This window comes from Amborella trichopoda, chromosome 1 (assembly GCF_054954075.1).
Source record: "Amborella trichopoda isolate Santa Cruz 75 chromosome 1, AtrichopodaSantaCruz75HAP2 v2.0, whole genome shotgun sequence".
NCBI lineage: Eukaryota > Viridiplantae > Streptophyta > Magnoliopsida > Amborellales > Amborellaceae > Amborella > Amborella trichopoda.
Genome location: NC_142336.1, coordinates 60,774,323 through 60,789,894, shown reverse-complemented (window position 1 = coordinate 60,789,894; position 15,572 = coordinate 60,774,323). Strand labels below are relative to the sequence as shown.

General features: G+C 38.1%; 1 protein-coding gene across 4 annotated transcripts; it reads left to right on the top strand.

The window, feature by feature from the left end:
* The first annotated feature begins 1,826 nt into the window (after window positions 1-1,826).
* On the top strand, window positions 1,827-10,028 carry LOC18436542 (regulator of V-ATPase in vacuolar membrane protein 1). Of its 4 annotated transcripts, XM_088851700.1 has the most exons (10): window positions 1,828-2,451; window positions 2,845-3,008; window positions 3,226-3,317; window positions 4,190-4,354; window positions 4,880-5,152; window positions 5,264-5,515; window positions 6,481-6,860; window positions 6,994-8,389; window positions 8,599-8,655; window positions 9,337-10,028. In XM_088851700.1, the coding sequence occupies exons 4-7, from the start codon at window positions 4,190-4,192 to the stop codon at window positions 6,784-6,786; spliced, it is 996 nt and encodes a 331-aa protein (XP_088707826.1). In that variant the 5' UTR covers window positions 1,828-2,451; window positions 2,845-3,008; window positions 3,226-3,317; the 3' UTR covers window positions 6,787-6,860; window positions 6,994-8,389; window positions 8,599-8,655; window positions 9,337-10,028. The 4 variants fall into 4 exon arrangements, with proteins under 4 accessions (XP_088707818.1, XP_088707826.1, XP_088707814.1 ...); XM_088851688.1 differs by lacking the exon at window positions 3,226-3,317 and having other exon boundaries at window positions 1,851-2,451; XM_088851705.1 differs by lacking the exon at window positions 3,226-3,317 and having other exon boundaries at window positions 1,851-2,451; window positions 6,434-6,860.
* Window positions 10,029-15,572: the final 5,544 nt, after the last annotated feature.

The following is a 15,572-nucleotide window of genomic DNA, read 5'->3' as shown; positions in this document are numbered from 1 at the left end:
TGAGAAGTATTTCTTTTCTCGTGAAATGGAATGAGAATACCTTGTATATTGTGAATGTGAGTTGCAGCATATCATCTTTCCGTTATAAAAAAAAAAAGGTTTTGCTTATGAAAACAAATGATCTATTGGTGAAATTTCATCTCTGCACTAGGCAGTTGAGGGTACCACAGTCTAATCTGTGGCTGGCTCCTCAAGATGTGTCAATCAAATTTAACTGCAACAGTTGCTCTCTATGCAAACCTGGCAAAGGCGGCATGAGTGGCATATTCAGGGAGTCTTTTCCAGGTTCATTGTGGTCTCAGACTCATAAAAAGTGGAGATTCCTCCCTTAAGGCTTGAAACAATTTGAAGCAAGGTCAGGACTCTAGAGGTGAAAGGTGATTTCAAGAATGCCACCTGATGGCGCATCTAGGCAGACAAACTTTCCATGGTATTTGGAGACGATATTCGAACAGATTTGGGAGATTTCCCATAGATGACAAATCCAATATGGACACAAATGGCACGAAGCCAACTCTACTTTGGATGCCCTTTGGAATCTCCAGGCCCTCGGCTTGTTTGACTCCTGAATGTAAAAAGTGTATATTTGTTTGACTCCTGAATGGGCAGGGAATTTTGTAAAGGGGTATACTATTAATACTAAAGTCAATTTTTCTAAAAAACATTCCTCACTACACACATTGGAATATAGCAGAGCACACGAAATGCTTAAACTATCCTCAAGAACCTTGTACATTTTATATATTGCTAAAATCGTTGAGTGAGCTTATGAATTGAGCAGAAACAGTTTGTTAGGATGGAATGTTCATCTATCATAATAGTTTTGATGAATGTATTCATTCTTTGTATATGGCAATGAAGCTTAGTCACGAGAAATGCCTGTGGGAGCAGGATATGTGGTGTTGGCGAAAAAAATTAAAAAAAAATTCCCTTAGGCCTAAAAATTGCCTAAAGCTAGTAGTTTTGGGAACACCTCCTTGGTACAAGGTTCCTGCAACTAAGTAAGCTTGACTATGTGCTGTGTCAAAAATATGATTATGACTTTGATTTGATCTAACTCATTCCTGTAAAACTTGAGAACATAAAAATTTAGAAGAAAATTTTATATGAATTCTTTTTATAATGTAGTATATATAATTTAATATCCCAAAGAAATTTTTTTTGCAAAAATCATTGGGAAACAACAGGATTATCACAACTGTTCCATTTCCACAAGAACTAAGTATTGTCTTGAAAGTGTGAAATTGTTCATCATCATCATCATGACCTTCTCAACTATTTAGGGTTGGCTACCTGAATCTTGGCCTTCTAGTCTGCTCTATCAAGGGTCATTTCCTTAGTGAGACCATTTGTCCCCATATCTTTTCTCACTACTTCCAACCATGTCGTTTTGGACCTACCCCTAGCCCTTTTTGAGCCGTCCACCTGAATCAACTCGCACCTCTTAATAAGTGCCATACTGGGTTTGCGAAATTGTGAAATTGTTACATCTTGCAATTTTTCGTTGCATGGATTGTTCAACAAAAAACTCAAATGTAATGCTTTTAGTATAGTATCGATTATTGACATGCATTTATACCATTCAGTACTTTCTATATTCTACCATGTATATTTTTCAAGGGGAATAATTTCGAACCTGTCTTCACTTAATTTGTGGCTGTTAAAATCATCATTTTTTTCTCTTCCATGATCTATAAGGTGAATTATCTACATTACTTTCTTAATCTCTCCAACAAATTGTTTATTTTCTATTTTTTAATGGTTTCCAATGAAATTTACTTGAAGACATGGCATTTTGATATGCAGATGAAATCTTTTTAACTCTGTTTCTTGAGGAGATGGTTCTTTTTTATACTGACCCGATTGAGTGTGCTTCAGTTATTCTTGCCATCACATAAGTTCACATCTGGCATTTGATGTCGATCCCAACGTTTTGTAAGGTTAAGTGTCTGATCCTGTGGTAATCCAACCATGTAGCTTTGAAAGGTGCAGTCTTAGCACGAACCATTTGCCACACTGGCTTCAGTAACAACACTTAAGGTTTATGGAAGCTCTTCTGGAGGTTTTTGCCAAACTCCTCTACAACTCAGCAGTCATGAGCAAATGGCCATCCTAGATTGATCCCTTAGTGGTAGAAATCGTGCTAGATTTGAAGCCATCGCACTTCTGAATATACGTGATGATAAGAAAGGATCGAGAACCGGCCACCTGAAATCCTATCCAGTGGTGATAGTTGTAGTGCCTGTTCAATTGCCTCCAAAAATATCCTCTCTAAAGGGCTGGCTCCACACTTTCCTGCTGCTCATTGCTGAACATAACTTAAGTTGATTCCTTCGTAAGATCTGACCATCCAAAGTGCTTCAGAAGTATTGGTGCTTTGAACAAATTTTTGCACCCTCTAACCTCTGTTACTGTATCTTCTGGACATCAACCCCTGGAGTGTGACTAAAGGTACCAATTCCATTACCATGATAGACTAGGCCAAACAAATACCCCTACTATATTTTCTCCATATTTGATCCCTAAATGTTGGTCTAGGCAATGGGTACTTCACTGCATCCATGAGGGTTTAAGAGGGAATGCTTATGGCTAATTTTTTTTCTTGAGATGTTTCATTTCTCATGATATAAGTGTCTGGCATTTATTTGATGTTATGTAATTGTGACATGTGGACTGATTTAATGCCAGATATAGTTGATGGACCAAGGTTCAATTTCATATTTTCCTTTCCTCCCACTGATGTACTCAGAAACTTTTGGATCGAGGCTATTTGCTCTGATTCCGTAATTGTGTTTCTTCATTTTTTTGGAAGTAAATGACATGGTTTATCTTTTCTTTCCCAAGGTTCTGGGTTGCTGTACGTATCAAAGTTGATGGCATGGGCATTGCAGTCTGATAGTCAAGATGATTTATGCAATTCTCTCCTGTCTAATGAACCATGTTGGCAAGAAATGAGGAATTTGGGTCTGGGTTTTTGGCTTACAAGTGGAACTTCTTTACGTGCAAGGGTAAGATTATAATTAATTATTTGTATGGCCTTTGGTATTTTTAATATACGTTGGATTTCTATTGATGATTATTGTGATACTATCTCGAATGGGGCAGATCTGTGGTCGATTTTTTAATCTGATATTTTTTTTGTTTGTTTTAATATATTTAGAATGTCGGACATTTGAACATTCTTAAACCCACAAAGTTGTTAACATATTTTGCTTCAATAAACAGCCGTGCAGGACTTTAATCATATACTGTAATGATGATATCCAGTCAACAAGATCGTGAAAAGTGCATATGTTGAATGGATGCCAACGTAATTGGTAAACAGTTTCTCTAAAAACAAAAGGCATTTTGAATAGCTATGTTCACCGTATTTGTGAGAAGTTGTATAAATTTGATTGGTCCATGTTCATTTACAACCATGTATGAGTAATTCAAGTTCATTTCAAACTTCAAATGCATCGCTTTTCATTGGTTTAGCATGAATAATGTTCTTAAAAAGTCCCAGATTTGAATGGGTGGTATGATCGTGGGTATTTTCTGTACCTCTAAATTAAATTTTTATAAAGTCTGGATTAACAAGTGAGTGCTTTCAATATATGCTTCATTGATCGTGTATGTAAGTGCACAACGGGTTTATCTCGAGACAGTTCATATATCCTACATTGACTGTGTATTAAATTTACATCGGGTCTATCTTGTGACATTTCATTTATCTCTCTCTCTCTCTCTCTATCCCCCCTCCCCCCCAACCTTCTTATGTATCTGTGTGCGCGCGCGCATGCGTGCATGTGAAAGGCTACTACACTACCTGTTTATATCTTGCAGGGATATAAACAGGTCCCTCAACTACCTTACATCGACAATGGATGGTTGTGGGGCTCATGCCTCTACTCAAATATTGTTGACATAGGATGGTTGAGTACCTGCTTATACCGTGTGGGTTATACAGATCTAATGTGTGTGTGTGGTGCGCGCACAAAATGTACTTTAATCCTAAAATTACTTGTACATTATATTGTGATCCATCATATCATCCATAGTCCTTGGTGTTATAAATTCTTATCGTGCATGCTTGCACACACGCAGAAACACACGTCTTTGTGTGTGTATTGGACATAAACATACTACTGCGTTTGTTCTCTACCAAAGTGCTATTCTTTTTCTTATTCTTTGTACCATGTCCGTGTAGATGGAGAAGCTGGCGAGGCTACAATTTTTGAAAAGGAAAGATCCAAAGGAATGTGCACTTCTGTACCTGGCACTGAATAGACAACAAGTTTTGGCTGGATTATTTAAAATTAGCAAAGACGAAAGGGACAAACCCTTGGTTGGGTTTCTTTCGCCAAACTTTCAGGTTTGAGGATTTTGACATGTAAAAGGTCCCTTTCTATTTTAACTTACACCTTCATGGATTTTCTTGAAAAGCTTGAGTCCAGATAGAATGCATCAATAGCCTGGATTTGACTGCTTATATTAATCTAGGGCCTGAATTCATTTGAATGTTTGAGTACTGAGTCCTTTCCATCTAATTTGTGTGTCATGACATGAAATACTTGGTAGCTCTCTTTGGTGGTAGCATTTTCTAGATCTACTTACCCACTTCCTATTTGATTTACAAGTCCTGTTCCTTTCTTTTTCATATGATCATTTTAAGATTGGAAATAACTCCTAAACTCACTAAGACGAGCTACTGCCATGCAATCGTTTCTTTTTGTAGTTCCTTTATTTTTTAAGTCGCATATTCATTGCTTTATATGTTTGTTCTTCGTGCTGCAGATCTGTGCATATTCATCATATGTAACTTCCCACAACAATTTAATTTATGCAACTATGCTTTTCTCATGTGTATTTTTGTTATTCTCTATGAACTGATTTTCAGGAGGAAAAGAATAAATCTGCAGCTTTGAAAAATGCATATGTTTTGTTGGGGAGACATCAACTGGAGCTTGCAGCTGCTTTCTTTCTTCTTGGAGGTGATCTTTCTTCTGCTATTGCTGTCTGCACCAAAAACATAGGAGATGAACAACTTGCGCTCGTAATATGTGAACTTGTGGAAGGAACCAATGGGCCAGTGCAACATGAACTTATCTTAAATTATTTATTGCCCTCCGCTATCGAGAAAGAGGAAAATTGGCTTGCCAGCATGTTGGAGGTGCATGAGTTGTCATCGATTAATGCAATGTTCTTAATAGCCCAACTTTTTTGTCTCGTATCTATAATTGTGAGAACTCGTTGTCTTGTTTAACTTGTTGTGTTTGTGCAGTGGAGGTTAGGGAAATATTCTCAATCGATATTGCGCTTGCTTCATGTGGCAGTTGACTTAACAGTTGAAGAAAAGATATTAGATCTTCCTGGCACTCACTTTGCTTTCTTAGACCCAGATGTTGGTCAGTACTGTGCAATCCTTTCAGCGAAACGGAGCTTGCGGAATTCCATTGGTGAATCTAGTGCTGATACATTGGCAAGATGGGCTATCATAATGACTTCAATTGCTCTAAACAAATGTGGACTTCCTGTAAGTGTAATTAGTCTCTTATTTCTAGTTCCCATCTCTCATATGATCAGGATGCCGCTTAGTGCATTGATATTTGTGTTGCTTCAGTCCCACATATCAGTTTGTTGCAATTTTTTCATTTTGTCATCCCCACCCTATTGTGACTGTCTTCTAGGACTTCGGATCAATGTTTACAGCAGTGGTTATGGATACTCTAGAAGCATGAGCATCAAGTGGTGTGTGCTGCTCCTGCATATATATTAATCAATAGTTGTCTTCATTTCCTAAAAGTTTTAAGATCATGATGAAGTATTTAAGAAAATATATTTTTGTTTCTGATAAGAAACAAGTTATTTATTCATATCCAAAATTGTAGTACAATAGGTTACACTGAAATATGTGGACTACACAAGGGTTCAACTGAAGCACCAGGGATGCAGTTGCCTACTCATTCGGAGACGATGTTTTCTTCTCTGTATGGTTTTGTGGGATTCCTCTTCAACTGCTGGATTAGAGGGAGGTGGACTTACCTGGAGGTCTCCTTCATCAAACCTCCTGGCCTGGTAACCCCCATCCTCACTCAACAATTTCTAATATGACAGTTGAGAAGGACACTCTCACAAAACCATAAATGAAGGATCCCCTACATGATTATTTTGTGGTACACACACTCTTTTCTTTCATTATTTTCTTATTGAGATTTTTCAGGGCTGTTTGAATCCTGGGATTACCATAAACTCTTGTGGCATGCTTTGTTTGGGGAGCAAAACCTGGATGCAGATTCAAATCATCCTTACTAATTTTGGTTAAATTCATACAATCAAGATATAAGTAGGGCTTTAAAAAGCTATAAATTGTTTTTTGGTAATTCTCTGCTGTATTATGTGATATCTATGGATTGTTTGCTTGGTTATTCCGGTTTTCTCTGATATATGTCAGTTTCTGCTATGGGATATTAACTCGATCAATCTCTTCTAAATGCCAAGCTTGAAGCTCTGGGTTGCCTTTCCCCTTCTATCAGTAATTCTGATGGTAAAGAACCAAGTGTATATTCAAGCAACGGATCAGAACTGAAATCTACATCAAAGGATGCTTCATACAACTGGCTCTCGGGAAGTTTGGCTAGCTGTTTTGAGTCTCATGCTAAATTAAATTTGGCAATGCAATACATTTCAAAAATTATACGTGAACATCCAAATTGGGAAAGATTCAAGTTAGTGTCATCATGTATACCATCAGGTTCAATAAAGAAAGTGGCACTCATCAATTCATTCCTCTACTGGAAGAACTAGAGAAGAAGCTCAAGACCGGGATTTCCGTTCTTGATGAGAGGTATTCAGTGAAGGCCACTGACTTGAAGACTATGGTAATGTTTTGGTGCATTAGTTTGGTTACTTCTTGCTACTCAGAAATGGCCTATTTTCCCTTTGTTATTTTCCATTTGCTCGTAATATCCATTTCCTTGTTCATTTATGAGGGCTGCTTACCTCTTTCTGCAGATGTTCGTCTTTTCCTGCAATAATGGGATGTTGTTTCTTGGATACCACGTGTTGCAATGCCTGCTTTTCCCAAAACATACACATGACCTGTTTAACATTTCTGATAGTGTTGCTTCGGTTCAGCTGGACCTTCTCCTAAAGGCTGCTGAAGAAATATGCAATGGGTTTGCTCACTGTGTTGTTGGATATAACATTACTGTCTCTGCATTTATTCCTGCTCCCAAACTTTCAGATGGATGTCGGCGAAGTAGCATTACCCAACTTAATGCTTGGGATTTTTATTTAGAGAGCCTTCAACATTCTCTTGGGACCCTTAGACTGTTTCTGAAGGTCTTGAATTCCAATGGTTTATTGATAGATGACATCACCTTGAAGGCATCCGATGTTCTAGACCATCTGGAATACTGCATCCGTTTTGCTTCAGCATGGTTGAGGAGGAATCCTGAAGATCTTCTGATGATGAGTCAACCAATTTCAAATGGACTCAATGGAATACCATCTTCTTCTGAATTTAATACAGCTCCTCTAAGAGTGAATTTGGTGGTGCATAATGATTCGTTTGCTGTTGACAACGAGCTTCCTGTTTCTGCCAGCAGGCCACAGCTTCACAATTTTACTGATGCCAGAGTACACTTGGTTCCAAGTGATGAAAGATGGCAACTGATTGGGTGTTGTTAGTGGAGACGCCTATTCGTTTTTACTAAAGCTCTCCTATGCAACCATGCAGGAAAGGACTCTTAAGACTGGTGATTCTTCAGATGTACTACTGTCTGGAGAGCCTTCCCGGTGTTATAGTTTTGGAAGAACCCATTCCCTGAAGCCAATTGATTTGCTGCCAAGCTTGTTGTCTGAATTACTCTTGAATGCATTAGCATATACTTCATCTGGTCTGAACAAAGAGTTTTCCTTCTTCATCAGGCTGAAACTAGAGAAGGATTTACCTGTTCTTGCTCTTGCTTGGCTGCAGGATCCAGGCTCTTCATGTTCTGGAGCTCTAATCTGTTAAAAGAATCAAGAAATTGGTAAATCAGAAATGTTTCCCAATGAAAAGAGTGTGATGCCTTGTGATATACTTTGGAATGTTTTTGCTAGCCAGGAAGATGTACGTGAAATTCTTACAAAAGAGAAAATCAAGTTTTACCAGACTCTTGGTCGCAAGTCGCCTAGAGGCTGGAAAGATGTACAGATATGTATCATAGCAAAGGACGAAAATGATGATACTATTGGACATCACCAAGAGGGAGGAGCTAGAAATATTTCTGATGGGAGAAATTGGATCTTTGATGGCAACAGTTTTCTGGGAACCAAAAGAAAAAGTGTCAGCCCTCCCAGGGATAGGGTCTCTTCTTTCAATTATCCAAAGGAAGTATTCAAGAGAAATGGTGAACTTTTGGAAGTAGGTCTCTTTACTTAGTGGGTCACATCATATGAATGAGGGAGTTGACTTTGGGAGATAGCCTCGTTGTTATTTTTATGTTGATGATTCAGTTTCAATTCTGTGATTCTATTTCCATAAAAAAAAAACAAAAATGTTATGATACTTTCATTAGGGATAAATTATCTTAAAGGTATCTCTATATCTTATACCTTTAATTTTAACTTCAGGCAATTTGTATCAATTCCTGTGATCAAAATCAAGTTGCAGTTGCCAGCAACCGCAAGGTGAACATCCCTGCCCAAATTCTAGTCTCATGTTTGATTCCAAATACGGATTCAAAACTTTTACTCAATGCAAGCTTGGCACCTTAAAAATGTCTGTCACCCTTTCCAATGTATTTCATGAATAGAATATTCATGCAGAATATATTGGGAGCAAAAGTTTTGAAAGGTAGACTTAGGAAGTTCATGGTTTGAATCTTGGTACTCAAAATTCAATGACTACCAGTCCAAAGACTAGCTTATGGATTGTAAGCATTTCCTTGAAGACTTGGGGTACTATACATTGGATGAGAACATAAAATTTGGCAAATCAGAATTTCAAAAGATTAAACTTTGGATTGCAAACAACTCTTTGATGGCAAAAATGGTTCCTCCTATATCAATATAACCCTGAAATACAAATACTCCATTGGAAAAAGGATCCCCTATAACCAATGTCATAATTGCTTTAGGGGAGGCTTGCTCTTTTATTTGAAAAAGAGAGAAAATAAACTGAATAACATAAATGTGAATATGAGCATTGAACAATATCAGCAAAAATAAGGATAGATGGCTGAAAATTAGTTGCCCATTTCATTTTGTACCTCTTGAGTCATTGCTATGTATGACATACCTCTCTACCTTCATGCTGAATATTTTTTGGAATTCAAAGCAAATCTTACTTTACTACTCTTTTCTTGTTAGGAAATCTTGTGTGGTGGACAAAAAGGTGACCTATATGTGCGGTAAGTTAGAGACATATCAAAAAAGAAGGGAAGTTCAGTAGCATGAGATCGGTTCCTACAAGGAGTCTCTGCAAACTCTCCTTCGCGCAAGAGAGGCCCATGCCTATTTCCTTCTCTTGGAACATGATGAAAAGTTACAAATCTCACTGCCACCTAGGTCAAGTATCGCCTCCATGGATCAGATCCACTTCAAGTAGGGATTCTTCCCATCCATCTAATGACATTAAGAGGAGTCAGCTTCCACGAAGGCCAGCAACAAGAAAATTGAAAGGAAATCTCTATGCTGGACAGAATAGCCATGGCCTCGGGCATTGTAGCACCAAAGTACTGAACATCGTTGTTAGTGGCAGGAGCATGGGAGCGGGAGCAGAAGTGGCGGATCATTGGTTTCTAGGAGATCTCTAGTTTGGGCTCCATGATGATGCCCATACAACACATGTATAAAACTAAAGAAATTTTATAGAATAAAAGATTAATCGCAATTCTTTTAAAAATATTATATACCAAGTAATGTATTAAAAACAACTTTAATTATACTTGTAGGGGTTTATGGCCTTTAAAGGTCTATGCACTTTTTTATAAAAGATATTTTGGTATCCCCCATGTATTTGTACTTATGCATATTCTATTTATATAATTCTCTTGATTTGAGTGGGTGTGTTGGAAGGATGAAAGAGGTCATGTGAGTGAACCCTCCTTGGATGAAAGAGGCCATCAGGGGAAGTAAGCTCAACTTGAGTGAAAGAGACCATTAGAGCATCCATGAGTGGGCTAGATTTGGATAAAAGAGGCCATTGGAGCTGGAGTATACTTGAGTGAAGAGGATATTAGAACCGGTTGGAGCTAATTCTTATCTGAGACATGGTGGGTTTTGTTACTCTCACCTTGGCATGCGACTAGGCCCTGGTTAAATGAGTTGAACCACACCCTCGGCTGCATAGGCTTAGACCCTATGATGTGCATCTCCACGGAGGATTTATGGGTACCCATTCAACCAATGGTGGATCACTGTAGACCAAGTACAACACTTGTTAGGAGCTGCAAGTTAGTTCAAGTGGAAGGCTCAAAAAGGGCAAGGAGTATGCCCAAGGGACATGGTTAGAAGTAGTGAGAAAGGATATGGGGATTTATGGCATTACTAAGGGTATAGCCCTTAATAGTGCAGAATAGAGGATCAGGATTCGTGTAGCCCCCAAATATTTAGAAAAAATCTTTGAGGATGACGATAATGATGATTCAATCAGTGTTCAATGCAGATTCAAGAGGAAATCAAGACACTCTTGGGCGATGCGGGGCACAAGTAAGCGAAGACACTCTTGTCGGATGGCCAAGAGGAAACTCAAGAACTCTTTTCAAATTACTAGGAGGAAGCCAAGACACCTTTGTTGAATGGCTAGGAGGAAACTATGACACTCTTGTGCAATGGGATAGTTGCCTATGAGGACGAGTGCCTGAAAGCCTTGACATGACATCCTATGCAACATGCATGCATGACAATCACATTTGACCAAGATTGGTCAAATTCCTTATATGGGTCTTCATGTGCATGTACTTGAGAGAGGACTCCCACTATGTTGAGAGGGAAACCAAGACTCTCTATTGAAGTTTCTTTTTGACCAAAAGGTAACAAACTTGTCCTTGGAGAGTCTTCTAGAATCTGCAGCTATTTATGGTCCCTCCACGCATGAGCTAGCCATGAGCCCATTGCATGAGAGACATGTGGGTAATGGGTTTGTAGAGTAAGTTTCGAATCTATGATGTAGTCGTAGGGTAGTTATGTAACACCTGCTGAGGATCTAGTTCTGTTTCTGGAACACTATTGATTATTTTTATAAAGGATTTTCAAAAGTTCAACGAAATTAAAATGGTTTTATTTATTGTTGTTAACTGCCCATATTTTGTACTAATTGTTGTATTTAAACAGGAACATTTTTGGAACAAAAACAATGTTTTAATTTTGGGCTGTTCTTTGAATTATTAATTGTTTTTATTGGGAACAATTAGTTGTACTAAGACGGAGTATATAGAAAGCAAGTTTAGTAATAATAAGAGTAGAGACGAGGAAGTAGTTAAGATTGATAGCAAAAAAAACCAAAAAGAGTGCACTTTCAATATTTTGGGTTGATAATCTAGAAAAATGGAGAGATTGAGGAAGATGTCGCACATAGACTTAGAGCTTGGTTGGCTAAATGGTGATGTGCAACTGGAGTTTTATGAGATCGCTACATACAAATGAAGCTAAAGGGCAAGTTCTATAGGACAACTGTGAGACCAGCTTTGCTTTATGGGGCAGGGTATTGGGCAATCAAGCTACAACATACCCCTAGAATGAGTGTAGTTGAGATGAGGTTGTTGTGATGGATGAGTGGCAAGACAAGAAGGGATTGAATTTGAAATGAATACATTCTGGAGAAATTAGGTGTGGCACAAATAGGTGTTAAGATAAGAGAAAGTAGACTTAGGTGGGTTGGTTATGTGCAGTGCAGACCCAACACAACACCTATTAGGAGGTGCAAGTTAGTTCCAGTAGAAGGCTAAAAAAGGGCAAAAAGTAGGCCCAAGCAGACTTGGTTGGACTTGGAAGTAGTGAGAAAAGATATAGGGATTTATGGCTTAACTGAGGGTATGACCCTTGATAGAGCAGAATGGTGAACCAAGATTTGTGTAGCCGACATCAATTAGTTGGGAAAATGCTCTGATGATGGTGATGATGATGATTGTAAACAATTTAGAGGTTATATGTAGACATGTATGGGGGCCATTGTTGGACATTGTTCCTGTCCATGTGGGGTATGTCTGGTTTTGTGGCCTTTAAAGGCTTATGGAGCTTGTAAAAATGATAACTTTATAGTGTAATATTCACTTCAATGGGAGTGTGTATTGACTAACCATGGGTTGGGCAGTTTATGGCCCTGATTATGTCTAAAACCCTTACCCCTGGGCATGTATCGCTACCCAAAAGGGTTTACAGTGGGTCATCCCTTGTTGAGTTAGAGAGATGCCCAGAGATGATGTTTGTAGTCCAGGAGAACTGTGTGATCTCCTGTGTGTGATTGCGTGCCTGTGAGAGCAAAGGCCAAAGCCTCAACAAGCTTCCGCACAATATGTACACATGACAACCGCATTACTGGGAAACAACTCTTTAGAGAGATGTGTGTACACTATGGTCACAGTTGCTAAACTTGCTCTTAAATGTGGGAACTGTAATACACATTCCAGGATAATGTTTTCACTTTTCATTGTCCAATTTTGACAAGCCAATCATGAGCCCCTGCATTGAGACTATGGTTCATGGGTCTTTGTTGGTTGGATGAGAAAATACTAGTGGATCATGATTCTTGAGTTAAATGGAGTGCCCTTATTGTCGTTAATTTTGACCCTTTGGCACCAGTCCACTTCTAGAATATTTTATTTTGTTATTAAAAATGTTTTTATAATTTTTATAAATATCTCAAAATTTTAAAATTTTATTTCTGCTGTGAAATTCGTTAAAAGGGAAGTTTTGAAATTTTCAGAGCTTGAAAGGGCACTTGTGGGGACCTAGGATCTAGACCCCCACATGTGTATACCACCATGAGTAGGGCGTGTGGTCTTGAAGGGCCCTCATAAGGTCCCTAGGGTGGCACGCCACTTTTTTTGTTGTCTTATGTGCCATCTTTGGCTTAAAAGATGGTTAGATAGGAAAACTTTTTTTAAAATAGATTTGTTTCCTATTCGAATGGGAGTTGTAAAATAGAAATATTATCTCCTATTGATTTTGAAAGATCTATATAATATTAAAAGTGGTTATAATTTAAATTTAAATAGAATAATTAACAATTTAAAAAAAAAAATTAAATAAAAGTTGAACTTGGGTCAAATTATAAGGGGATAAGGTTTTTATTTTCCACCTGAAATCATAATGGTCAAGCTGAAAAATAAGATAAGGCATAACTAGATTGAATCCTGCTCTAAGTAAGACATAGATTTGTTTCTATTTAAATCTATTTGAATGGATCGCCATCTTCGTGGCACTTCCTTTTGTCACTTGATTCCTCTCTCACATTACAAGATCTCTCTCTCTCTCTCTCTCACGCCATATGATAGAGTACCTTGAGATTTAATTTGGTGGGTGTTAAAAAGAATGGAGTCTCCAAATACTATATCGACTTAGTGAGAGATATGTACGAGGGAGCGCTAACTAGTGCGCAACTAAGTAGTTAAGAGATGAATGAGTTTTTAGTGATAATAGGTCTATTTGTCGGCATTTAGCCAAATACCTATCTGTCTTAGTTATGGACGACCTAACTAGGCACCTACAAGATGAGGTACCGGCGTGTATGTTGTTCACGTTAGACGTAGTTTTGATCAATGAAACCCGAAGCAGCTCTAGCACAAAGTTAGAGCTTTGGAGGGATGCTCTAGAGTCTAAGGGTTTTAAAATTAGTCGGACTAAGACTGAACATATGGAATGCAAGTTTACTAATAAGAGGAGTAGAGACGAGAAAGTAGTTAAGATTTTCGCCTAAGAAATACTAAAAGAGAGCACTTTCCATATCTTGGGTCGATAATCTAGGAAGATTGATAGATTGAGAAAGATGTCGCACATAGTATTAAAGCTGGGTGGGCGAAGCGGAGATGTGTAACTAGAGTTTTATGCGATCGTCGCATACTAATAAAGCTGAAGAGGAAATTCTATAGGGCAACTATGAGACCAGCTTTGCTTTATGGGACGGAATGTTGGGAGGTCAAGACACAACATACCCATAAGATGAGTGTAGCTGAGATAAGTATGTTGAGATGGATGAGTGGCAATGCAATAAGGGATATAATTCGACATGAATACATTTAGGAGAACTTAGGTGTAGATCACTAGTGGTATTTAATACTCCATGTGGGTGATGTCACACCCCTCCTAACGACTAAAAATACCCTTACTAAAAAAATATTGTATTATAAAACAAGGCTATATAAGTCTCTAAAATTTGTTGAGTACAATTATGAAATTCTCTATTGTGTGAGCACCCTAACATAACCCATATATATATATATATATATATAGTTTGATTACTTGATCGATGGTGCACTCTGATCCTATTGGCCTTGCTGAATTCACTGAGTGGGTAAGCTCCTTTATGCAATACCTATTTAGATGCAGGGTTATGCTTACTATTATCGCCTTGATTACACCTCTTCAAATGCATGGTTATACTTACTTTTATCACCTTGATTGGGCCCTCTTTTTCCAAATTTTGAGTTCTACCCCCCTTATTGATTATAGGAGGAAAGGAGGCTAAATTAAGAGCAGATTGGTCAACTCCTTGGCTAGTAGCTTGACATTATTTTGCCTCTCTTTACTCTGAGCAAAGGAATACACCTGGTTAAGTGACAAAAGGGTATCCCTATTGAGTATTTGAACTCTATCTAATTCAAACTCGGGGTTCATACCCGCCAAGAACACAACACGATTTGTTCCACAAACACTTTGTATTGCTTACCATGTTCTTTACAAGATGGTTTAAAAATTTGATAGTGGTCTAGCTCCTCCGACATACAATGAAGTAATAAAACATATTCAGCAAGAGACTTGTGCCCATGTCACAGATGGCAAATTTCTTGCCTCAGTTGGTACACTCGAGCTACATTCTTACTTTGAGAGTAAGTTTGAGATACAAAGTCCCAAATCTTTTTACAGTTTGAAGAACAAAAATTCGATAGCTGCATGGAGTGTAACAACCCGTTTAGCAAAGTAGGATTTTCAGTTTCCCACTTCTCATGTCTAGATTTGTTTCTTCATATTCAGTAATCCATTGATATACCCCAACCTTTCCCTTCCACCGATGAACATTTTAGCAGATTGTTACCACTCTAAATAATTTTTTCCATCGTGTTTGATAGTAGTAATCTGCAATCCAAGGTTATACCCATGGATACCCTCATGGAGGTGTCTCCATGGATACCTGTATGGGAGGTAACACTGGGAGTTTTAGTGAAGGTGGAAGAATGGTCTGAATCCCTCAAACTAGACATATTGGCCACAATACAGCCTGAAAAACACAAAGGATATACGTTGATCAAGGCATTAGCTACCAAAAATACTTTGAATAGGGACCCGAGATCATCCTTACAAGTGATCTCGAAAAAAACTAAATTAAACAACTCATAAACAATGATTTGATCCATATAAGTTGGTGCGTCAACAAACATTAACATCAT